This window comes from Oncorhynchus gorbuscha, linkage group LG03, assembly GCF_021184085.1.
Source record: "Oncorhynchus gorbuscha isolate QuinsamMale2020 ecotype Even-year linkage group LG03, OgorEven_v1.0, whole genome shotgun sequence".
In the NCBI taxonomy this organism is placed as follows: domain Eukaryota; kingdom Metazoa; phylum Chordata; class Actinopteri; order Salmoniformes; family Salmonidae; genus Oncorhynchus; species Oncorhynchus gorbuscha.
This window is the reverse complement of record NC_060175.1, coordinates 64,825,991-64,852,232: the sequence shown is the minus strand read 5'-3', so window position 1 is coordinate 64,852,232 and position 26,242 is coordinate 64,825,991. Positions and strand designations below refer to the sequence as shown.

The following is a 26,242-nucleotide window of genomic DNA, read 5'->3' as shown; positions in this document are numbered from 1 at the left end:
GAACAAGCCGGCGTTGCTCGCTCGTTTTCTGGAGGGACTCCACGCTGAGGTTAAGGATGAGATTCTCTTCCGGGAGGTTCCTTCCAGCGTGGATTCTTTGATTGAACTCGCCATCCGCATAGAACGACGGGTAGATCTTCGTCACCGAGCTTGTGGAAGAGAACTCGCGTTAACGGTGTCACCCCTCTCCGCATCACTACCATCTCCCCCCACTGGCTCAGGTGTTGAGCCCATGCAGCTGGGATGTATTCGCATCTCGACTAAGGAGAGGGAACAGAGAATCACCAACCGCCTCTGTCTCTATTGCGGTTCTGCTGGACATTTTGTCATTTCATGTCCAGTAAAAGCCAGAGCTCATCAATAAGCGGAGGGCTACTGGTGAGCGCTACTACTCAGGTCTCTCCATCAAGATCCTGTACTACCCTGTCGGTCCATCTACGCTGGACCGGTTCGGCAGCTTCCTGCAGTGCCTTGATAGACTCTGGGGCTGAGGGCTGTTTTATGGACGAAGCATGGGCTCGGGAACATGACATTCCTCTCAGACAGTTAGGGGGAGCCCATGGCCATGTTCGCCTTGGATGGTAGTCCTCTCCCCAGTATATTATGTGAAACACTACCTTTAACCCTCACAGTATCTGGTAACCATAGTGAGACCATTTCTTTTTTTGATTTTTCGTTCACCTTTTACACCTGTTGTTTTGGGTCATCCCTGGCTAGTGTGTCATAATCCTTCTATTAATTGGTCTAGTAATTCTATCCTATCATGGAACGTTTCTTGTCATGTGAAATGTTTAATGTCTGCTATCCCTCCTGTTTCTTCTGTCCCCTCTTCACAGGAGGAACCTGGTGATTTGACAGGGGTGCCGGAGGAATATCATGATCTGCGCACGGTCTTCAGTCGGTCCAGAGCCACCTCCCTTCCTCCTCACCGGTCGTATGATTGTAGTATTGATCTCCTTCCGGGGACCACTCCCCCCCGGGGTAGACTATACTCTCTGTCGGCTCCCGAACGTAAGGCTCTCGAAGATTATCTGTCTGTTGCTCTCGACGCCGGTACCGTTGTGCCTTCTTCCTCTCCCGCCGGAGCGGGGTTTTTTTTTGTTAAGAAGAAGGACGGTACCCTGCGCCCCTGCGTGGATTATCGAGGGCTGAATGACATAACGGTTAAGAATCGTTATCCGCTTCCCCTTATGGCGTCAGCCTTCGAGATTCTGCAGGGAGCCAGGTTCTTTACTAAGTTGGACCTTCGTAACGTTTACCATCTCGTGCGCATCAGGGAGGGGAACGAGTGGAAAACGGCGTTTAACACTCCGTTAGGGCATTTTGAATACCGGGTTCTGCCGTTCGGTCTCGCTAATGCTCCAGCTGTCTTTCAGGCATTAGTGAATGATGTACTGAGAGACATGCTGAACATCTTTGTTTTCGTTTACCTTGACGATATCATGATTTTTTCACCGTCACTCCAGATTCATGTTCAGCACGTTCGACGTGTTCTCCAGCGCCTTTTAGAGAATTGTCTTTATGTGAAGCCTGAGAAGTGCGCTTTTCATGTCTCCTCCGTCACACTTCTCGGTTCTGTTATTTCCGCTGAAGGCATTCAGATGGATCCCACTAAGGTCCATGCTGTCAGCGATTGGCCCGTCCCTACATCACGTGTCGAGTTGCAGCGCTTTCTCGGTTTCGCGAATTTCTATCGGCGTTTCATTTGTAATTTCGGTCAAGTGGCAGCTCCTCTCACAGCCCTTACTTCTGTCAAGACGTGCTTTAAGTGGTCTGTTTCCGCCCAGGGAGCTTTTGATCTCCTCAAGAAGCGTTTTACATCCGCTCCTATCCTTGTTACTCCTGACGTCACTAAACAATTCATTGTCGAGGTTGACGCGTCAGAGGTGGGCGTGAGAGCCATTCTGTCCCAGCGCTCCCATTCTGACGATAAGGTCCATCCTTGCGCGTATTTTTCTCATCGCCTGTCGCCGTCGGAACGTAACTATGATGTGGGAAACCTCGAACTGCTCACCATCCGCTTAGCCCTAGGCGAATGGCGACAGTGGTTGGAGGGGGCGACCGTTCCTTTTGTCGTTTGGACTGACCATAAGAACCTTGAGTACATCCGTTCTGCCAAACGACTCAATGCGCGTCAGGCTCGTTGGGCGTTGTTTTTCGCTCGTTTCAAGTTCGTGATTTCTTATCGTCCGGGCACTAAGAACACCAAGCCTGATGCTTTATCCCGTCTCTTCAGTTCTTCTGTAGCCTCTACCGACCCCGAGGGGATTCTCCCTGAAGGGCGTGTTGTCGGGTTGACTGTCTGGGGAATTGAGAGACAGGTAAAGCAAGCACTCACTCACACTCCGTCGCCGCGCGCTTGTCCTAGTAACCTTCTTTTCGTTCCTGTTTCTACTCGTCTGGCCGTTCTTCAGTGGGCTCACTCTGCCAAGTTAGCTGGCCACCCCGGCGTTCGGGGTACGCTTGCTTCTATTCGCCAGCGGTTTTGGTGGCCTACTCAGGAGCATGACACGCGCCGTTTCGTGGCTGCTTGTTCGGACTGCGCGCAGACTAAGTCAGGTAACTCTCCTCCTGCCGGTCGTCTCAGACCGCTTCCCATTCCTTCTCGACCATGGTCTCACATCGCCTTAGACTTTATTACCGGTCTGCCTTCGTCAGCGGGGAAGACTGTTATACTAACGGTTGACGATAGGTTCTCTAAGGCGGCTCATTTTATTCCCCTCGCTAAGCTTCCTTCCGCTAAAGAGACGGCACAAATCATCATTGAGAATGTGTTCAGAATTCATGGCCTTCCGTTAGATGCTGTTTCGGACAGAGGTCCGCAATTCACGTCTCAGTTTTGGAGGGAGTTTTGTCGTTTGATTGGGGCTTCCGTCCGTCTCTCTTCCGGTTTTCATCCCCAGTCTAACAGTCAAGCAGAACGGGCCAATCAGACTATTGGTCGCATCTTACGCAGTCTTTCTTTTCGAAACCCTGCGTCTTGGGCAGAACAGCTCCCCTGGGCAGAATACGCTCACAACTCGCTTCCTTCGTCTGCGACCGGGCTATCTCCTTTTCAGAGTAGCCTTGGGTACCAGCCCCCTCTGTTCTTGTCCCAGCTCGCCGAGTCCAGCGTTCCCTCCGCTCAGGCTTTTGTCCAACGTTGTGAGCGCACCTGGAGGAGGGTCAGGTCTGCACTTTGCTGTTATAGGGCGCAGACTGTGAGAGCCGCCAATAAGCGTAGGACTAAGAGTCCTAGGTATTGTCGCGGTCAGAGAGTATGGCTTTCCACTCATAACCTTCCCCTTACGCCAGCTTCTCGCAAGTTGACCCCGCGGTTCATTGGTCCGTTCTGTATTTCTCAGGTCGTTAATCCTGTCGCAGTGCGACTTCTTCTTCCGCGACATCTTCGTCGCGTCCACCCAGTCTTCCATGTCTCCTGTGTCAAGCCTTTTCTTCGCGCCCCCGTTCGTCTTCCCCCCCGTCCTTGTCGAGGGCGCACCTATCTACAGGGTCCGGAAGATTATGGACATGCGTTCTCGGGGACGTGGTCACCAGTACTTAGTGGATTGGGAGGGGTACGGTCCTGAGGAGAGGAGTTGGGTTCCATCTCGGGACTTGTTGGACCGTTCGTTGATCGATGATTTCCTCCGTTGCCGCCAGGGTTCCTCCTCGAGTGCGCCAGGAGGCGCTCGGTGAGTGGGGGGGTACTGTCATGTATTGTCATATATTGTCATGTCTTGTCCCTGTGCTTTCTCTTCTATTCGTTTCCCCCTGCTGGTCTTATTAGGTTTCTTTCCCTCTCTCTATCCCTCTCTCTCTCTATCGTTCCGTTCCTGCTCCCAGCTGTTCCTCATTTTCCTAACGACCTCGTTTTCTCTTTCACACCTGTCCCCTATTTTGCCCTCTGATTAAGTCTCTATTTCTCTCTCTGTTTCTGCTTCTGTCCTTGTCGGATCCTTGTTTGCTGTGCTGTGTTCTTGTTCCGTCCTGTCGTGTTTTTGCCTTCATCAGATGCTGCGCGTGAGCAGGTGTCTCTGTCAGCTACGGCCTGCGCCTACCTGAAGGGACCTGCAGTCGGTGGCCGCTTATCCTGTTATTCCCCTCTACAAACTAGAGGATTTCTGTTATCCCCGTTTGGAAATTTCCTGTTAAGGATTCAGGATTTGTTATTTTCTGTTTGGACTTGAATAAACTCTGTTTCTGTTAAGTCGCTTTTGGGTCCTCACTCACCTGCATAACAGCACTTTACAAATGTAATCATTAATTATTATTAGAACCGATTTTTATCTCTTTGAAAATGTGTGAATGTGTTTGCTACAAAAAAAATGAATGTTACTTTGGAAAATTTCAAGCCGTATAATATTCTTGTGAGGTGCTTTATGTAAAAATTCTGCTATTAATATATTTTTTTAACATCGGTCAGCCCTATTTCTAATTCATTGATAATAAGTATACATTGGAAGAGAAACACCGGGTCGGTCAAATGGTCAAGACATTGTCTTCTCCTGTGGGAGACCTGGGATCGAATCCTGCTGCTTAAAAATGCACACATGTAGAACAGAATACTGTATGTTAAATGTAACCATGTATCTGAGACATGTGAAAATGTTAAATTCATGTGAATGTTCATATTACCAAAAACCATTTGTCTGACTCGTGATTTTTTTTCCTCTTATTTTTTTCACGTGACACATTTTTTCACACGATTTGTTCATACATATGTCCGAAAACCATTTGTATTTTTTCTCACAGGTTTTTAATATTTTTTTGTAAGGGTCTCCACACTGTTCAATGCCTGCTTTCTCAACCCGTACACTAAATGGGCTTCATCATTGATCTCAGTCATCACAATGGTTCAGAAGCTCCTTTACACAATACTACATCATGAGCCTCTCACGGGTTGAATCATTGCACTGTGTGTTCCAATGCACTCCTTCGGCAGTGTGTGTGTGTGTGTGTGTGTGTGTGTGTGTGTGTGTGTGTGTGTGTGTGTGTGTGTGTGTGTGTGTGTGTGTGTGTGTGTGTGTGTGTGTGTGTGTGTGTGTGTGTGTGTGTGTGTGTGTGTGTGTGTGTGTGTGTGTGTGTGTGTGTGTGTGGCAGAGAGAGATGTGAGGTCCAGCTTTGAGTCAGAAGCAGCAGCTGAAACCTGGGTCTGAGAGTGTGTGTGGGATGAGACCCCCCCCATTTCCCTCAATTCTCTCTCATCAACACACTCATCAACTATCTCTCTGCCTCTCTCTTCCCTCTTGCTTATTGAAGACAAGACACACTTGTGTAGAAGTGTGAGAAAGAGGATCGTAGTGCGTACGCATGTGCATACGTGTGTGTGTGTGTGTGTGTGTGTGTGTGTGTGTGTGTGTGTGTGTGTGTGTGTGTGTGTGTGTGTGTGTGTGTGTGTGTGTGTGTGTGTGTGTGTGTGTGTGTGTGTGTGTGTGTGTGTTTGTGTACATCTTTGTGTGTCCACCCCTTTCGCAGTGAGTAAGGCAAGTGGGCGGTAGCAGCAACTGGTCTGCTTATGTGGTGCGATGCATAGCAGACATGTTTCTCACTGCTAGATATTACTCATTTCCTCAGCCCTACACACACACACACACAACACAAACACACAGTCTCAGTTAGACGCTCACACACATACACACACTGACACACAGAAGCTCGCAGCTTCTCAGTGGTCTTGCTGGTGCTATTTTTCACTTATACGGAGCTCTGTGGCATCGTGTGACTGGTAGCTGTTGTTGGTGTTTCTATTGGCGCTGTGGAGGTAAAGTAGGAAGCAGCCTGTGGAGAGGCGCCTGACCCCCCCTGGAGGTTCTTAACCCAGGAGGGCTGCAGCATGTATGACCACCAACACCTGGACAACACTCTGGTCAACAGCCCACTCTAAGGTCAGTTACTGTACATCACAAGTAACTCCATCAACCCATCTGTTGTCTGTGTTCTCAACCGCTCTTTTTATGTCTAAATGTTGTTTAGCTGTACACGGATTTGACTACTTGTTGCAGCATAGCAAATTGACCTTTGGAGTTAATGCTTTACTCTCTCTTTTTTTTTACATCAGATCTGTGATAAGGATTCAAATGGGTTGACTTTGATTTTCATACAGATGTTGTTTCAGAGTGGAGGTGGAGATAGAGTATATCTTATGTCGGCGTGGTCGCACCTGTTGATCTAGTTTTCGACAGCAGAGGTAGAATGGCTGTGAGTCATTCTGGGTCCTCCCTGTGGTCAGATGCTGAATGGAGGGACTGTCTTACTGTCATACAGGGCACTACTAATACAACAATGCTTTTATTTACCGTGAAGAGGAGATGGAGAAGCGTGATGGAAAGCAGGAGAGAATGAGAGGAATTTCAGGCATTCTTTCCAATATTTCAAAATGTATCTTTTGAAAGTCGTACATTTCTCAATGACATCAAAGCATGTTGATATTTGTTTGAGTTTATTTGAATCCAACCACACTGCTATGAGATAAGGCTGTGTGTGTTGCTGTGCGTGTGTGTGCGCGTGTGCGTGTGTGTGCGTGTGTGTGTGCGCGTGTGCGTGTGCGTGCGCGTGTGCGTGTGTGTGTGTGTGTGTGTGTGTGTGTGTGTGTGTGTGTGTGTGTGTGTGTGTGTGTGTGTGTGTGTGTGTGTGTGTGTGTGTGTGTGTGTGTGTGTGTGTGTGTGTGTGTGTGTGTGTGTGTGTGTGTGTGCCTTATCAGCTCTCCTGTGTGGGAGGTGAGGGAGTTTTTCTTTAGCTTTAGAGTGAATCTGCAAAGGTTCTCCTCAGAGAGCATCAGAATCAGCCCAAATGATTCCCTTGTCATGCCGCTGCTGTGGGATGGAAGCCTGACAGGTACATTGGAGCTGATTTGACTTGGCCTCTTTACTCCTTGTGGCTCCAGTTGATGGGATTAGCTGGCACATGTGTATTACCGGGTTATTTAGCGGAACACTGTTCACTGCAACCATGCCCCCAAGAGTGTATTTGTCCAGCAAACCAACACTGTACTACAGCAGAGAGCAGTCATATTTTCTTCTTCATACACTTTGATATCTAGCAGTCCATCAACAATATTCTCTACATACCATTTCACAGTTCACAATTGCTTTGTTCTCAGGGGAAGTTTGATTCATGAAACTTTGTTGAAGTGAGCCACTGGTGAGTTGGAATAAAGTCCTGAGGCGTTTCAGGACATTCCAGGGTGAAACAGCTCGCCTGTTGCCCCTGCGTGTTGGATTTCCATGGATACCTTAGTTCTTTCAGTATGTTAGCGTTATCTCTACCCTGTTTAATCTACATCAATACATGTAAGGGCTAAATTGCAAAGTGGCATTGTCACAAAATGCTGTTGCTTCACCTGAGAAATCTGCTCATATTGACTGTTGTGCTTGTCAAAAAAAAATCTGTTCAATTCCCAGTAATTCCACTCAATTTTAACCTGCAGTATATCCCAGACTGTCCAACCACCCCCTCAACACTTAAGTCAATGCCTGGTGTACTTTATCTTTCGTCCATATGGAGTGATTGATTGACACTGAACAAAGCAGCAGTCTTTCAACTGAGACAGCTGAACACTCCACTCCACTTCACTCTGCTCCAACCCCCTTTTAGAGTGTGTTTTCTTGTGGAACTTTGAGTAGGTGACGAGCGACAGTTTCCCCGGCTCTCCCCGGAGAGAGTATCCCAATGTAACCTGTCTTCCCTATGTGGACTCAGTTTCCATGGCGACAGCTTGGCGTAGCGAGACGGGGAGAGTAAGCAGGGTTCAGTCGGGGCAGACAGGCGTGCGGACGAGCCGAGCGCTGAGTGACGGGGAGGACTGGCGGGCGGCGGGCGGCGTGTGGCGGTGGCAGTAACGGTGGCGGCAGGAACAGCTGTGCTAAGTGGAGCCATCACATCAAAGCAGCTCATTTAGAACATTTGGAGAAGAATTAACAGAACTCCCACGCGCTCCACACTGAACGAAGCAGGGCTGCTCAGCTCTGATACGTACACAGAAGCAAATTATACTCTCACGTCAACACACACACACAAAGATACACATACCACCTCCCGCGGCGATACCAACAGTGTTCCTCTCAGTTTAGGATGGATGGTGACCAGCTCTGTCCATCGCTGGGGGAGTGAGATAGAGTCATATTTGCCTGAGGGGTGTGTGTGTGTTTCCGTGCTTCCCCGCGTTTTTTCATTCATATATGCATGTGTGTGTGTGTGTGTGTGTGTGTGTGTGTGTGTGTGTGTGTGTGTGTGTGTGTGTGTGTGTGTGTGTGTGTGTGTGTGTGTGTGTGTGTGTGTGTGTGTGTGTGTGTGTGTGTGTGTGTGTGTGTGTGTGTGTGTGTGTGTGTGTGTACGTGCAGTAGTAAATAGGACATTGAGGAACAGCCCTCAGGGGTGTGAGGGAGGCGGTTCATGAGAATAGTATGAAACCATATCTCCATATTTAATCCTCAGAGAGAGAGAGATGAAAGGTATCCTGCCGGGAGTGTGTACAGCATGTATGTTTATACAGCTATACCGCACTGCCTCGGAACTGCACTGTTCGCACAATGCATGCCGTATTTTTAGAGCACTTGTGGGAGTTCATGTGATTCTTGAACGAGACCAGTCAATTGGAGAGTTTCTCACCACATTACCAGCAATGTATGTATTATGTGTAGCAACTACGACACCCTTGAGCTGGATGTGTTGAGCCAGAGTTTGTGAGCTTGACGTTTCATTGGGTTGGGGGTTGATTTTTTGAAGTTCTGTTGACCTCAGAGACTCCAGGGATCAATTCAGTAAATTCTGCATCGTATTCGCAAGCCGACCTCCAAAGGATTACAGCAGCCATACATACTCAACTGGTGGACTGAGGGTTCGAACCCGGACCCAGAACGGGGTCGATACGGGCCACGGGTCCTGACTTGTAAAAAAATGGAACTCACACGGGCTTTGACACCTGGTATAATATGAACACACATAAACTATGGTAAATGAGCTTAAAAACTGCAACATTTTCTCTCTGCCCAATGGCAAAATATGGAAAGTTGCTTTAAAACTTCAAAAAGTGTCTCTCTGCCAACAAGAGGAGTGTGACCAGTATGAACAGTTTGGAGTCGTATGAGTTGTAAAGTGGGGGGGTTTGTTTTCTTTGACAGTAAATTACAATATCCATTTGGACCTTGCCACCAAGGAAATTTGTGTGACCGGACCTGAGTACCCATGATTACAATGTTGCACAGGCGAGACAAACATTCTCTGTCTATTTCCACAGTAGATCGCTCTGCCTCAATCTGTGTCTGGTGTTTGCATGTTTGTGGGTATCAGAGCTGACTGACTGCTTAGTCCTAACAATTCTTGACAGCTAGGCCTGATAGACTGTCCACATTTCACTCTGAGATGTTCACACTTCACTCAATCTCTCTTTCTCTCGGCTACCTCCCTTTGTCTCCCTCCTCTCTTGTTTGCTCTCTCTCTCCCCTCCTCCCCTGTCTCTCTGTGTAGGTGATAGGTCGTTCAGGACTAGGGTGTCAGTGATCTGACAGTGATGTCGTGTCGAGGCCCTCCCCTCTCTCTGCGGCCCTCGTTTTCCCGTGAGTCCCATGTAACCTAGCCGCCCCCGCCCGCCGCCGCTGGCGCTCACCCATGAATCCCAGCCCCGACCGCGGCAAAGAGTGCCTCCCCCCCCCAAGAAGAGGGAATCCCGGCAGGGCTCGGTTGACCAGCGCACACTCCTGGACGAGTTCAAACCGCCCGCCTCGCCCCTCAGGACCCGGCCCGCCGGCAGCTCAGGGAGAGATGAGGGGTGCAGGGAGAACAGCGATGAGGCTCTGACGAACCCCCACAGTCTGCTACCCTCTCCCCCACCTCCCCTCCCACCCCCTGGTATCCCCCTCCCCCTGCCATGGCACCTGCCTTACACCCCCTCTGTCCCTCTACCCTTCCTCCCAGGCCAGGTAGGAGAGAGGAGGGGGTCAGGCTCACCCTCCTGGAGGGATGATCTTCTCCCTTCCCCACTCCCCCATCACTCCAGGTGGCTCCGAGGTGAAATCCCCCTTCCCCTTCCACCCTGCTCATCCTCTTCCTCCTTCAAGAGCCCCTTCCCTGCTGACTCCAGAGAGATGTGGTCCTATTTCAACACAGAACGAAGGGACTATAGCTCCTCTCTCTTCTCCCCCTCCCACCTGTTCAGCCAGCCCCCCCCCTCTACCGTCCTGACACCTCCATGACTGAAGGCAGACACAGATACCTGGGCAAGAGGCCCAACGGGCTGGATGGCCCGGACAGCAGGACTGCCTCTGCCTCCAGGGTGGCGCCGCCCTCAGGAGAGTACGGGAACGAACCCAGCGGCAGGGCCAGGCTGGGCGGCAGCCTCCACGGTTCCCATGCCAACGGGCGGCTGAGACACCAGGAGGATCCCATGGGACGTTCTCAGACGGTTGCGATTTTCCAAGATTCCCGAGCGCCACCTCCGGAGGGCCCTGACTCACATTCCTCTCTGCAGGACAGGGATCCCCGTGGAACGCCAAAGCCTGGGACCCTCACCCTGATCCCCAGCAGGCTCCAGCCCCATCGGGCAGACCCACGGGCAGGGAGAGGGGAGCCCCTGGACCCCCTGGGGAGCTCTCCGGCTAAGGCCCAGATTTACTACTCCCTGGGGTCGATGTACTCTACCCTACAGCCCAGCCACCTCAACCCCCAGGCTCAGCCCTTCCCCCTGTACAGCCCCTCAGGCAGCCCTCAGTACGGCCTGCACACCATGAGGAACTCACAGCACTCGCCTCAGGGGCAGCCCAACAGCCACGTCACAGAGAGCGACAGAGAGAGGGAACGAGAGCGAGACAGAGAACGAGACAGACGACGAGAACAAGACAGAGAGAGAAAACGTGAACAAGACAGAGACAACCGGGAGAGAGACAGTGAACGAGACAGAGACAAAGACAGCGGAGACCTTTCCCCTGGGCGGCAGTGCTCACGTCCCCACGCCTCCCCCCTCCTTCCCCTCACGGCCACCTCACCCCCTGCCCCCCACCACCACCACAACTCCCCAGCACTCCTACCTCATTTTGCCAAGGGATCTCTGATTGAGCTGGTGGGGGGCCGTCTAAAGCGTGTGGAGGAGCTGAGGACGGAGGACTTCCTAAGGAGTGCCAACACCTCCCCGGAGTTCCACCTGAGCACCTGCACCATTCTGCTCATCGCCCCCAGCGACACACACGGCTTCAACCACCTGCAGGTCCTCCTCACAGACCGCAACACTCAGGTCAGGGGCTCATCTATCTTCTAGATTTCTATTCTCTATCTGAGTCACTTCGAGACAATATATTATAATAAAGGCACTGGTCATTCACTACATAAGCAAACGTTTGCAATCCTCTCCAATCACTCAAACATGTTAACATATGACAAATTTGCTTACAACAAGGATTTTTCAAATCATAATTTAAATGTCATCTCCTTAGTATAAAATGATGTATATCCCCAGCACTGTTGTGAATATGTTGTTGCTGTTCTGTCTGTGTAGGAGTTACTAACAGTTCTGGTGGAGTACCCGTTCTTCGTGCGGGACCGCGGCTGGTCTTCCTGCTGTCCCCAGAGAACCACCCAGCTCTACGGCCTATCCTGCCGTCAACTCAGCGAGGGAGACATCTGCCTGGCCCTCACCCCCTCACACACACCTCGCACACACACACACTCACACACACGCACAGCCCCGCGGGGCCACCGCACACACACTCGGGCCAGGGCCGGCGCCAGCTCACACAGGGAAGACATGCCCCCTCCTCCCCCTCCTCCTCCTCTTTCTCATCCCTCCCCTGCTCTCGCCCCTCCTCCTCTTCCTCTGGCCCCTGCAGAACCTCCCACCCAGGAGCAGCCACGCTCACGCAAGAGGCGATGGTCCGCCCCCGACCTCCTACCCCCTACTGGAACTACCGAAGCTACCGGGTACTGACAAGACCACCAATTTACCTCACGGCTCCAAGCATAGGAAGCGGCAGTAGAGCTTACACACGTACACACACACACAGAAACGCACACATGCAAGCACAAACACACCCTCCTTGTCTCTAGAGCACACACATGGCCACACAGTAGAGAGACCACAAGGCAGGGTTGCAGGGAAGGACAAAGGAATGCAACTTTACTTGTGTCCCACACTGCTGCCCAAAGTATGAGCCTATACCCCTCGTTCTTCATCCCTCTTTCCCCTCTCTCCGCTTAGCACACCTCTGACAGGGGTAGCTGTCTGAGGACTCCCAGAGAGCTCCACAGTGACAGACGTTGAGTGAGACACTGTTTTTGTTATGGTTGTCCCACGCGTCTACTTACTGACAGTGTTTTCTGCAGGGTATCGGTTTTCAATCAGGGTTATGGAAGCAGGCTCTACTGAAGATGTCTATCGCAGAGAGAGAGATATATATATATATATATATATAAATATATGACTATATATTACATTACAAATGTTCTATAAATATGCTAAACCGATTTAATGCAACCTCTCTGATTGTCACTTTCGTAATGCGTTCTCAGTTTTAGATTTTCTCGCTTCTTCTGATACGAAGTTTGACTGTCAGTCAGTCAGTCAGTCAGTCAGTCAGTCAGTCAGTCAGTCAGTCAGTCAGTCAGTCAGTCAGTCAGTCAGTCAGTCAGTCAGTCCATCGGTCAGTGGGTCTGGGCAGGCAAGGTAAATGAATGTATCAGCTACCCTTCGCCTTTTTACTATTCTCGTTACCGGGGGGGGGGGGTCATGTTAATCTCTTGTTCGCCAAGGTATTGCCCTCCAATATGTTCTTAACATTATCTCAGTGAAAGGAAAAACACTAATGAAAATTGCGTAACAGACAATCCTCTCACACACAGGTGGGTCTGTGTCACTTCGCCTTGACCCCGAGAGTGTTTTTCCATTAAAAAATACATTTAAAAAAAATGGAACGGCGGGAGAGTAATGGTGCTAATAACAGGTTGGAACAGGATGCTTTGTGAACACACACTTGACCCCTCTGTACCCCTTCTGTGCCCCTTTCTTTTCTCCATGTACTGTAAACGTTTGAGCGCAGGGAAAAAAAAACGATTGAAAGTATTTTAAAACTCAGATACGGGTATCTTTTCTGATTCAGCACACTCTTTCACTTTAGTTTTTTTCAACTTTTTTTTAGTTTTGTTTGTTTTTTCAAAAACAAAAAAAAACCTGGCCTGTTTTTTTTTTTTTTTTTCTTTGTAAATGTTATAGCTATACAAATTGTATATTTTTGAAATTGTGAGTCTGTTATATGATGTTCGCTAGAAATGATAAAAATTAAAAAAAGCTTTATGAATTTATACTGAATGAGGTGACTTCATACCCCATACATGCACGATCAAAAGTGTTGTACACACAGCCAATGTACTATCTTAGTTTGTCGGGGACATATGTCATAGGAATAAAATAATGTCCAACACTCCCATACTATGACATTTAATAATAATGGCATCTTTCCTGACAAAGAGCGATGGTGACTGAAACGTTGCCATTAAACTATGGGAGCATTCAAGCAATGTGCACTTATACAACTATTTTTAATTCATGGCACAAGATAAAACATTTCTTATTTCAATCATTTTTAGTGGTTTAAAGATTTGTAATGATTAACCTGATCTATAGGCAGGTCTATAATTCTGTCACAGTTCCATACATCACACAATGGATATAAAACCATTGATATAGTTACTAGACTCTAGCTGCACATACAATTCAATCACAAGCTGATTTTGAGGAAAATGGAGGAATGAATTGCTGTCGTTTTTCATATTATATAAGATACTGTACAAACATACTCTACTCACACAACGTAAATGAGGAAAATATTAAGGAAAGATATCATAATTATTACATTATCTGTAGATTATATTGTCAAACCCAAAAATAAAACCAGTATTTCAACTTCTGTAGGTTAAGAAAACTATGAGTGTGTTTACACAGGCAGCCAAATTCAGATATTTTTTGGGGGTGTCTCGACACTCGACTCACCCCTCATCATGGCTGGCTAGACTGGGACAGGAGGGTACCAGGGGGGAATGTTCCTAAGTGTTTACTTAGAAATGGGTCCTGGTCTCATCAGTGCTGGGAGAGGGTTGTGACTGACAATTTTTCCTTCTCCCCCATGGTGATGTGTGTGTGAAGGCGTGGTCTCTCTTATGGCCCCAACCTCTGGCACCTCTGCAGTAGGTTGACAGCAAACAGGGGCACTACCTGCACACCAACACACACACACAGACAGGAAGACATTGTCACTGACTATGACTACAAGGACCTCTGCTGGTAGCTACTGTAGAATACATACAATTTACTGCTCAAATGGGAGGGAAAGACCTGGATTGATAGAATGAAAAACTTGTTTCATATTAATACTATATAACAATATAATAACATTGTACAGACAAAAACATAATTACGAAATCAACATACTGTAAATATGGGCCCACTAAACTAGGCAAAGTGTCAGTTGCTGTAGCACGGCAAATCCCTAATCCGCAGTGACCCCTGACCCCATTACATTAGCCACCTGTGCAATGATCAGCTTCTTGGTTTTCAGGGGGCTGGCGTCGGGAAACTCCTCCCCAAAGCAGAGCTCAATCTCATAGCGAGGTTTGGGTCCCGCCCCCCTTGAGAAAGTCCTGGAGCTCTGTGGAGAGAGGGAACGGGAGAGGTGAAGAGAGAGAAGGGGATGGAAAGACAGAAGGAGATGGATGGAGAGAGACTAAGAGAGGGATTGATCGGGAGCCAGGTTCGCTGTATCACCATATCACATCTGTTTTCTACACAGAAGTTGCATTAGTGAAAACCCTACCCTTCAGAAATATAGATGCAGTCAGCAGCTTGCAGGTCCTCTCTCTGTTCAACTTGTTGGGCCTGTCTGTGTGCTGGGCCAGAGGGCCACTCCAATACACCCTGCCCTGGCAGAACCTCTTGATAAACACCCCATCTGGAGCCACCCACACCAGGACACCCCTCTCCAAGTGGGCCAGCAGGCGGCCCATGGCCTCAGCGATACCGGGGGGCAGGTGGATGACCCCTGGAGGGGGGAAGGGGACCTGTTGGGCTGTGCAGGGGCCATAGATCCTCTCGTTCCCCAGGGGCACCTGACCATGTAGAATGAAACAGCCATCTGGGGTGCTGGTGGTCACATCCACTACTAGCTGGTCCTGGTAGAACAGACACACTCGCACACGGAAGTCTGGACACATGCAAACACAGACACAAGCAATGCAAACACACACATACTAATTAAAGGTCCAAATGCAGTCCTTTTTTATCTCAATATCAAATAATTCATAGCTAACAATTAAGCACCTTACCGTGATCAATTTCAATTGAAATGGTAAAAAATTAACAAAAATTGATTCTTAGGAAAGAGGCATTCTCAAGCAAGACATTTGCCAAAACTATCTGTGAGGTTTGGAACTCTCTTTCTCATTGGTCTATTAACTCATTTATCGCCTGGTGATGTCACCAGACAGGCCAAAACTCCATCCCACCAAAACAGACAGAAATCTCAGGCTCTTACAAACTACTACACACTACTACACTTACAAACTACTACACACTACTACACTTACAAACTACTTACACACATTTTCATAATTTTCACAATTTCACAGTATTATTTCAACCTCACAGTGTGGAATAATATACAGTGCCAGTCAAAAGTTGGACACACCTACTCATTATTTATTTTGACTATTTTCTACATTGTAGAATAATAGTGAAGACATCAAAACTATGACATAACACATATGGAATCATGTAGTAACTAAAAAAAAAAGTGTTAAACAAACTAAAATATATTTTAGATTTGAGATTCTTCAAAGTAGCCACCCTTTTCCTTGATGACAGCTTTGGACACTCTTGGTATTCTCTCAACCAGCTTCATTAATGCATTTCATTTAACAGGTGTGCCTTGTTAAAAGTTGATTTGTGGAATTCCTTTCCTTTGTAATGCGATTGAGCCAATCAGTTGTGTTGTGACAAGGTAGGGGTGGTATACAGAAGATAGCCCTATTTGGTAAAAGACCAAGTCCACATTATGGCAAGAACAGCTCAAAAAAGCATAGAGAAACGACAGTCCATCATTACTTTAAGACATGAATGTCACGCCTTGATCTGTTTCACCTGTCCTGGCGAACGTCTCCACCCCCCTCCAGGTGTCGCCCATCTTCCCCATTACCCCCTGTGTATTTATACCTGTGTTCTCTGTTTGTCTGTTGCGAGTTCTTCTTGTTTGTCAAGTCAATCAGCATTTTTCACAGCTCCAAGTCTCTCTTTTTCTCCCCCTCCTGGTTTTGACCCTTGCCCGTCCTGACTCTGAGCCCGCCTGCCTGACCACTCTGCCTGCCCCTGAGCCTGCCTACTGTCCTGTATCGTTGCCCCTACTCTGGATTACCGAACTCTGCCTGACCTGACCCTGAGCCTGCCTGCCGTACTGTACCTTTGCCCCACTGCTCTGGATTATTGACCCCTGCCCGCCTTGACCTGTCGTTTGCCTGCCCCTGTTGCTGTAATAAACCTTGTTACTTCAACATAGTCTGCACTAGGGTCTTACCTGAAACGTTATAATGAAGGTCATTCAATAACTTTGAAAGTTTCTTCAAGTGCAGAAACGCCAAGAAACACAAGACCAGTATAAATCTGTCCTTTGGTCTGATGAGTCCAAATTTGAGATCTTTGGTTCCAACCACTCTATGAGACACAGAGTAGGTGAACGGATGACCTCTGCATGTGTGGTTCCCACCGTGAAGCATGGAGAAGGAGGTTCGATGGCATTCTGCAGCGATACGCCATCCCATCTGGTTTGCGCTTAGTGGGACAATTGCTTTTAAACAGGACAATGACCCAACACACCTCCAGGCTGTGTAAGGGCTATTTGACCAAGGAGAGCTGCATCGGATTTTTAATTTTTTTATTTTACCTTTATTTAACTAGACAAAGTCAGTTAAGAACACATTTTTACTTTCAATGACGGCCTAGGAACAGTCGGTTAATTGCCTTGTTCAGGAGCAGAATGACAGATTTTTACCTTGTCAGCTCAGGGATTTGATCTTGCAACCTTCCGGATACTAGTCTAACGCTCTAACCACTGCCGCCCCGATGACCTGGCCTCCACAATCACTCAACCTCAACCCAATTGAGATGATTTGGGATGAGTTGGACCACAGAGTGAAGGAAAAACAGCCAACAAGTGCTAAGCACATGTGGAAACTTCTTCAAGACTGTTGGAAAAGCAAGAGTGTGCAAAGCTATCATCAAGACTAAGGGTGGCTACTTTGAAGAATCTAAAATATTAATTATTTGTTTTACACTTTCTTTGGTTACTACATGATTCCACGTGTTTTTTCATAGTTTTGATGTCTTCACTATTATTCTATAATGTAGAAAATAGTAAAAATAAAGAAAAACCCTTGAATGAGTACATGTGTCCAAACTTTTGACTGGTACTGTATATAACACAGGACAATCACATTTTTGATTGCATAGGGCCTTCAATCAATCAATCAATCAATCAATCAATCAAGCATTAACCCACTCAAATTTGAATAACTCTGCAGTGTATTGTCTCACCAGAGATCTGTGGTGTGGGGCTGAATATGGAGAAGGTAGCAGAGCTGTCCATCTGGGGAGTCCCTGTGATGGAACAGTAGTGTACATGGTCCAAACCCCCTTGACGGGAGAGAACACAAACACATATCATATCTAATTCAACATTGTTCAGTGATTCAGCTACCAGTCACACATACATGGAAGCTGATACTGACCACTGGGGTTGACTCTTCCATCCCTTTCCTCTGATTCCCTATGGCAGCCAAACTGAGGAGAAACACGTATTCACAGCAAATCACCTGACTTGTTACGGAACATTCAGTGCAAGTGTGCAAAATTAATCCCTTCATCTAAAGTTATTGCCATAGGTGTCCTCTAGATGGCAGCAACTATGCACCTGTCAAACAGCATTGAAAACAAAACCGTTGTGTTACCTGTGGATGGTGTGTGATGGTGTTCCTCAGGTGAGCACTGGAGCTCCTGGTCTGGATTATCACCTGACTTTCAGTTTCAGGAGATTCTGAGAGAGAGAGACAGAGAGAATGAGGGTTAGAGAGTAATTACTCACACTTTAAACCCATACGGGTCTCTGTGCTCTCTAGACTCGTGGTTCATGAGTATCGTGCTTCATGAGTATCGTGCTTCATAAGACTCGTGCTTCATGAGAAGACTGAAAATGGAGGCTACTGGTACCTGAGCATCTGCCTGTCGCTGTCTCTGCCTGGATACGGTAGGCCTTGTAGGGCTCGGAGACGTCCAGCTGGCTGCGCTCTGGGACCTCCTGGAAGTCTGTGCTCTTGTTGAGGGCACAGCGGATACGAGTCTTCCAGGAAGTGGGGTCTGCCTTGTCCCTCCCCTCTCGATACTTCCCCTTATACACTGCCCACGCCTGGTAGTTGGAAACACAACACATAAAGGTATGCATGCATGCACACACACACGCACGCACGCACGCACGCACGCACGCACGCACACACACACACACACACACACACACACACACACACACACACACACACACACACACACACAAATACACACAATATGAATAACCATTTGAGTGCATATGAGTGCCAAGTTGGTGGCTTTGTTATGCAGGTGAATGAGGACCCAAAAGCGACTTGGCGAAAACAGAGTCTTTATTCCAGTAAAGGAAATAATACTCCTAGACAAATCAGAGCAGAAAACAAAACATAAAAAACTAATTCCACTCGTAGTGACGAGGACAGACTGGAGACTCGACCATAAACTGTAGGTTGCCTCGGGAAGGCACCGACCGTAGCAGACTCAGACACCTGCTCACACGCAGCATCTGAGGGAAACAAGACACGACAGGGCGAGACAAAGACACAGCACGGTGAACAATATACAAGGATCCGACAGGACAGAAACGGAAGACAAGGGGAGAAATAGGGACTCTAATCAGAGGGCAAGATACGGAACAGGTGTGAAAAGATTAGATGATAGATTAGGGGAATAGGAACAGTTGGGAGCGGGAACGGAACGATAGAGAGAAGAGAGAGAGGGAGGGAGAGAGAAAAAAGGGAACGAACCTAATAAGACCAGCAGGGGGAAACGAACAGAAGGGAAAGCATAATGACAAGACAATATAAGACAAAACATGACAGGCTTACACTGAGGACTGAGTGTAAACATGAGTTTCATTCCAAAATGCTATATATCCATTTTCAGAAATGTTGGTAAATCAGCTTTTATTGTTAAAAAAAAGAAATTCTCACTATGGCAATGACATACGTATTTGGTTGAGAGGGGTTGGGTGAAATGCGGAGGACTAATTTCAGTTTAATGCATTCCGTTGACCAGGTGTCCCCTTTCCCTTTAAAATCACTTGATGCTTTCATTTCAGCATTTGCAAAAATCCTATATATCTGCCTCACATTCAGAGAAATAAGTAGTACTGCTAGGTTTTACACAGTCATATTTAACAAATTATACATTGTATACTATGAGATCTACATGATGTATAACATTTACATTTGAATCATTTTAATCATTTAGCAGATACTCTTATCCAGAGTGACTTATGCAAGTGCATTCATTTGTCTTACTGTAAGATAGCTACAGTAGGTGAGACCACCAAAACATCACCGTCAAATAGAAATATACAGAATATGTTCCAGCAACAAACAAACAAAAAAAACATTTTCGTAAAAATCTGTTCAATAACATCCGAGAACAGTATTTTACACACATGAAGGTAACCGTAAGCAAATAAACTCTTCACACTCACTGTTATTTACATGGGCATCCAAAATCAATGCATTCATTGGGTCGAAATTGATAACATTGATCAATCTGCATTGAATTGGACAACATTTTGCCACGGCACAGCACAAGTTTTATTTTGCATGGATCTTCTGGGGAGTCTCTATTTGATAATGTTGTACAAATATGATGTAAAATAAAGGATAGAGTTATGTTTTTGATCCCTCTTTGCACATGTACCTAGACAAACATGCAAAAACATAACTGTAATCAAGATAAGCAAACTTAGGCATGCCACCAAAACAAATGCTGACACTACACATCCTGACACTACACAAGTGTGTCTGCCAAAATTATGAAAGACAAGTATTGCACTTTTGAATTCCGTAAAGTGAACATGGAAGAGGTGAAAAAATTATTATTGTCTATCAACAATGACAAGCCACCAACTGTCAATCTAGATGGAAAATTAGTGAGGATAATATCTTCAATTTAAGCCTACCAGAAAGTGCGTGCCGCTAGGCCTGGAGGGAAGCAAAAGTCATTCCGCTACCCAAGAATAGTAAAGCCCCCTTTACTGGCTCAAATAGCCAAAAAATCTGCCTGTTACCAACCCTTAGTAAACTTCCTTGTGAAAAATGTGTTTGGCCAGATTCAATGCTATTTTACAGTAAACGAAGTCTGATAACAGACTTTCAGCATGCTTACAGGAAAGGACATTCAACAAGCACAGCACTTACATAAATGACTGGTTATTGGCTGAGATAAATTAAATATAAAAAGATTGTGGGGGCTGTTTTGTTAGACTTCAATAGAGCTTTTGACATAATTGGTCATAGTCTGCTGCTGGAAAAACGTAGGTGTTATGGCTTTACACACCCTGCGATATAGTGGGTAAAGAATTACTTGTCTAACAGAACATAAAGGGTATTCTTTAATGGAAGCCTCTTCAACATAATCCAGGTAGAATCAGGAATTCCCCAGGGTAACTGTTTAGGCCCCTTATTTTTTCAATCTTTACTAATTGCATGCCACTGGCTTTGAGTTTAGGAATTGGTGGCAAGGAATATGTTATTCCTAACTATTTCTAAAACTAAAAGCATTGTATTTGGGATAAATCCTTCACTAAACCCTAAACCTCAACTACATCTCGTAATGAATAATGTGGAAATTGAGCAAGTTGAGGTGACTAAACTGCTTGGAGTAACCATGAATTTGTGGCAGCAGATAGCCAAGTGGTTAGAGTGTTGGACTAGTAACCAGAAGGTAGCAAGATCAAACCCTGAGCTAAAAAAGTAAAAATCTGTTCTTCTACCCCTGAACAAGGCAAATAAGACACTGTTCTTAGGCCTTCATTGAAATAATTTGTTCTTAACTGACTTGCCTAGTTAAATAAAGGTCAAATGTATTGATACAACAGTAGCTAAGATGGGCAGAAGTATGTCCATAATAAATTGCTACTCTGCCTTCCTAACACCACTATCAACAAGGCAGGCCATAGTTTTGTCGCACCTAGACAGTAGACAATTTAAACCTACTAGAAAGTAGGCTTAAATTAGGTTCAGTAGTGTGGTCTGGTGCCATAAAGAGGGACTTCAAAGTATGGCACTTGGCTCAGAACAGGGCAGTACGGCTGGCCCTTAAAAGTACACGGAGGGCTAACATTAATGATATGCACGTCAATCTCTCAAGGCTCAAAGTGGAAGAGAATTTGACTTCATCACTACATGTTTTGTAAGAAGTGTTGACAACTTGAATGTACCGAGCTGTCTGTTTAAAACTACTAGGGAACCCATGCACAACTCACAAGAACCCAGGAAGAGTAGCTGCCCAGACAGCAGCTATTGGGGATCCCTAATAAATACAAATACAAAATAGGCTAGAAAAAATAAACATTCTAACCTTGAAAAGGGCTGCATCTTCATTCAGATTATAGTCCTCTTTTGCCGCGTGTTTCCATGGGATCCTGAACATAGTTTTGTTCTGGTTCTCCCAGGTGAGTCCTGCGTACTTTCCACTGTCTATCTGCGCTATCAGCCACTCTCTCAGATGCATGTTCGTGCCTGCCTTCTCCATCTTGAAAATACGTTTTAAATTAATACTTTAAAAAGAATATTCAAAAGTTGTTATTGGCCATGTACAGACCACAAGTAGGCTACTCACAATCACATGATCCCTCTTTGTACATGTACCTACTGTAGACTAACAGGCAAAAACAAAATGTATTTGTTTCAATAAGGCTATATCAATCTTTTCAACTATTTATTTTAGTTAAATCATAGCTAAATGTGCCCATGAAGGTGATCACCACGCATTGTTGGAGTGGTTGGACCCCTTTCAAGACGAAAATGAAAGTAAGTGGGCTAAAGTTAGAATACTTTCAGTTTCCGACTAGATCTGTAGGCCTACGTGCCATAGGCTCAGGTAGCTCTCAGAGTGCAGGGAGGTGTGACGTTACAGTGAAAATAAAGCGAGGTGTGATTTTTTTTTTTTTTATCAACAAAACAAACGATTTGACTCGGAGATGTCTTGTAGAACATTATGCAGTACGTTCCGTCATTGCACACGGTGATAGCCTATGTCTGAAACAACTGATCTCCAAAAATGTTTCAAGTGTTATTAGTCGTATGTACAGGATAAACATGGTAGACCCGTCATCCAACTAAATGCTTATTTGCAGGTTCCCTTCTTGACGATGCAACAACCGTGATGTAATAGTTTGTTGTTTTTTTAAACAAAGAATACGAACATATAGTAAATGGCCCAGTAGAATACAATAAATATTTTAGCAGAAGTATTACATGATTGCACAAATGGGGCTGGGGGCTGGGGGCAAGTGTGCAAATTGTGCAGTGTAGTAAGAGTCTGGAAGCAGCAGTGGTGATGTGTGCCAGTAGCGGTGTGTGGATAAAATCACTGAGGAAGCCAAGCCAGTAAAAAAAAAAGCCATATTACAACCTACGGTTCAGTACGATGTGATATTTGTGTTGTTTTCTCTATAACCCATCCGTTGTCTTTTTGTTGTCACAGCGTTATCGTATATATCACAGCGGCGTATGAACGAATGAGTTATAAGCAAACGACACAGCTATCACAACATACTGTAGGTTGCAATATGGCTTTTCTTAATACGGGCTTGGAATCCTTAGTGATTTTACCCACGCTCCGCTACTGATCTGAAGTGATGCATTCTTAGTTATTAGTTAGGCATAACGATCAGACCAGTTTCTTTTCCTCGTGACTGAGTGGCCTCGGCGTTCCCCTTTCCCCTCGCCATGCGGCGGACGGAGCATGCACCACAGTCACCCTCCTTCAGGATGCATAGCTAAATATATATTCTCACGAAAGGGTTGTCCGGGTCACAATACACAATACACGATACATACACCATGAGTATGATTGCAGCCCATTCAAAAGACATAGTAAAATGACATGAAAAGAGAGAGGAGGCATTTATCAAAAGACTGCATATCAATTTATTCAATATTTATCCGATATTCACTGAAGTGAACGACCCACAGCTTGGTTGAAAGTAACTGAAAACATTGAAATACATTTTTTTTTTGTGGTTAAAGGCTGTCCTGTGAGAAATGATGCCTCTATCCTCGCCCAGTCTGTGTGGAGAGGTACAGAGATGAGAGGAGTGGAGAGAGTTTGACAGAAGAAGCCCCTCAGATTGGATTGAGGGGGACCCCTGAAATGAATGTGCATTATAAACTAGGTGGTTCGAGCAATGAATGCTGATTGTCTGACAGCCGTGGTAAATCACGAGTATGACAAAACGTTTATTTTTACTGCTCTAATTACGTTGGTGACCAGTTTATAATAGCAATAAGGCACCCCGGAGGTTTGTAGTATATGGCTAATATACCACGGCTAAGGGCTGTATCCAGGCACTCCAAGTTGCGTCGTGCATAAGAACAGCCCTTAGCCGTGGTATAATGGCCATATACTTAGTGCCTGAAAAGGGTACAAATCTGTTCTTCTACCCCTGAACAAGGCAAATAACCCACTGTTCCTAGGCCTTCATTGAAAATAAGAATTTGTTCTGAACTGACTTGCCTTGTTAAATAAATGTAAAATGTATTGATACAACTGTAGCTAATCGTGCATTATTGCTGGAATAACCCCCTGATCACCACATCTGTCATGTTGAGAAGTCATGTTGTTTCACCTTCACAGCCGGGAAATCCACACTTCCTTTAAAATGTTAAGAGGGGTGGGTGTGTGTGTGTACGGGTTTGTACACGTGTTTCTCTGTCTCCTATAGGTTTAGTTTCCTGTTCTTAACCACAGTGGTAACAATGAAGATTCATTTAGCCACTGATGCAAAGAAATACAACCAGACAAAATCACGACAAATTAGCACGCAGAATATATATTTGATTTGATCTACAGCGAATTCATTCTCGCTGACAAATAGATATGGAGTGCATTCCAACAACATTAAAATGGCCCTTTACTCTTTTGTCCTTGGCTGTCTCCGTATTCACATTCCTTAGACTCTCTAGGAGGATATCTCACCTTTGTGTAAATCGTTGTGTTTCTACAGTATATTTAGCATTTTGTTTTAAAAAAGAAATAGGAAACCACTGTTAAAGGCAAACACACACACAGTATAATGGCTTCTGATTGGCTAAGATCTAACTTGCCCACACACTGAAAGCTGATAACACAAATTTCATGTGAAAGTGGAAGTGTGAATTAAGAGGATTGTTATCTGAAGTCTCTCTGCCTCTTGCTCCTTTTAATACCAGCAATGAAAAAGAAGACACAATACTTTCATTCAGACCAACTGGACGAAAAAGAGTCAGTTGGCCTTGTCTGTAATCTGGCTTGCCTACTATTTACTTAAACTGCATACTGTGTACTAATCGTACTACATACTCTTTATAACGTACTCTTAAGTACAAACGAGTGCAGAAAGCAACACATTTTACATACTAGGCTCGTCCATACTGAGAATGCTTAATCTAATGCGCAGTTGCGTTGATTCCCACCATTGGTTCATTTTGGTACAGTGCATACTACATTTTCCAAATGTCACATACTGTAAAATGTTATATTTTTGTATACCCAAAAGGCCTGCTATTTAGATCGCAAGTAGGGGTATTTGGACAGGCCAATGTCATTGTGAATGTCTGGCCTACCGAAAGTACAAGAACAAGCACCATTGAGCTCATATCACACACAAACACACACACAGATACACACACAGATACAGTACACACACACACACACACACACACACACACACACACACACACACACACACACACACACACACACACACACACACACACACACACACACACACACACACACACACACACACACACACACACACACACACACAATCTTCACCACCAGGGGGCATGTCTCCCTTTTCCTATGTCCAGCTTAGAGCAGCTCAGAGTAGAGGAGCAAGTGTGTGTGTGTATGTGTCTGCGGCATAATTGTGAGTGTGTATATGTATGGGGTCATTAAGTGTCAGACTCTGGGGGGGAAGCAAATAAACAGAAATGTTCCTTTTCTTCATCAGTCTGATGAAGTAACAGTGGAGCCTGTAGGGACATAAAACAATGTGACACCAGGAGGAAGTCAGAGACAGAGGTGGTGATGGATGAGTGGGCCATAGAGATCACTCATTCATTTCTACAGGGGGTTGGTGCTTGGCAGTGCTCCTGGAGGTCAGGTCTTGAGGATGGAGGGTTGATGAGGGCTAAAGCCAGGCAGTGTTCGGGGTCAAGTTTGGGGGCAGGCAGCATGGGGGAAGTGCTGGGGGATGCAGAAGGTGGGTGTAGGGGAGTAAAGCTTCTGGGTGCAGAGGATTGAGAGCCATATTATCACTCTATTGACCCCTAACACCTGGGGTCTGACATACACTGGGGCTGGTTCCAATCCAAGTCAGTAACTTCATTTAAATGGAATTGGTCCCAACGTGTCCCTAGGTTGTTACAGATTGCTATGTGTAAAAGGTTTGACCTAGAGGAGGCTGAAACATTGCCCTGTTCTCCAGACTCTTGGCATGAAACACGCACACACATACACACAGGCTAAGTTTAACTGCATTAAGAAGTCTGCGAATGGCGAGGAGCACTAATCCAAGCCAGGCCATGTAATAAACAGGATGTTGGAGAAGACAGAGGGGAGAAAAAAGAGGCAATGGGGAAGGGGAGTGAGGAAAGAGAAGAGAGAGAAGAGTGGAAAGGAACGATGAGTGAGAGGGGATAGGAAAGACGAGAAAGAGGAGAAAGCAAAGAGGGGAAAGAAAAGAGAAGAGAGGAAAAATCGAGAGCTGAGGAAATAGGGAGGGAGGGAGGGAGGGAGGGAGGGAGGCAGGGAGGGAGGGAGGGAGGGAGGGGGAGGGAGGGAGGGAGGGAGGGAGGGAGGGAGGGAGGGAGGGAGGGAGGGAGGGAGGGAGGGAGGGAGGGAGGGAGGGAGGGAGGGAGGGAGGGAGGGAGGGGTGGTATAAATCAACTATCAGACAGTCAG

At 46.2% G+C, this 26,242-nt stretch overlaps 1 protein-coding gene and 1 pseudogene across 2 annotated transcripts in view; one reads left to right on the top strand and one right to left on the bottom strand.

Annotated features, from left to right (window-relative positions):
- LOC124031706 (genetic suppressor element 1-like) overlaps window positions 1-13,347 on the top strand; it is a 47,027-nt gene extending 33,680 nt beyond the window's left edge. Inside the window, exons 1-3 of one of the 2 annotated variants that reach the window (XM_046343291.1) lie at window positions 5,384-5,867; window positions 9,448-11,206; window positions 11,468-13,347. In XM_046343291.1, coding sequence (XP_046199247.1) covers window positions 10,169-11,206; window positions 11,468-11,896 — 1,467 coding nt within the window. In that variant the 5' untranslated portion in view covers window positions 5,384-5,867; window positions 9,448-10,168 and the 3' untranslated portion in view covers window positions 11,897-13,347. Of the gene's footprint in view, window positions 1-5,383; window positions 5,868-9,447; window positions 11,207-11,467 lie in introns of those variants that run through there. The other variant, XM_046343290.1, reaches the window with a different exon arrangement.
- Window positions 13,250-22,100, bottom strand: LOC124031707 (annotated as a pseudogene).
- Window positions 22,101-26,242: the final 4,142 nt, after the last annotated feature.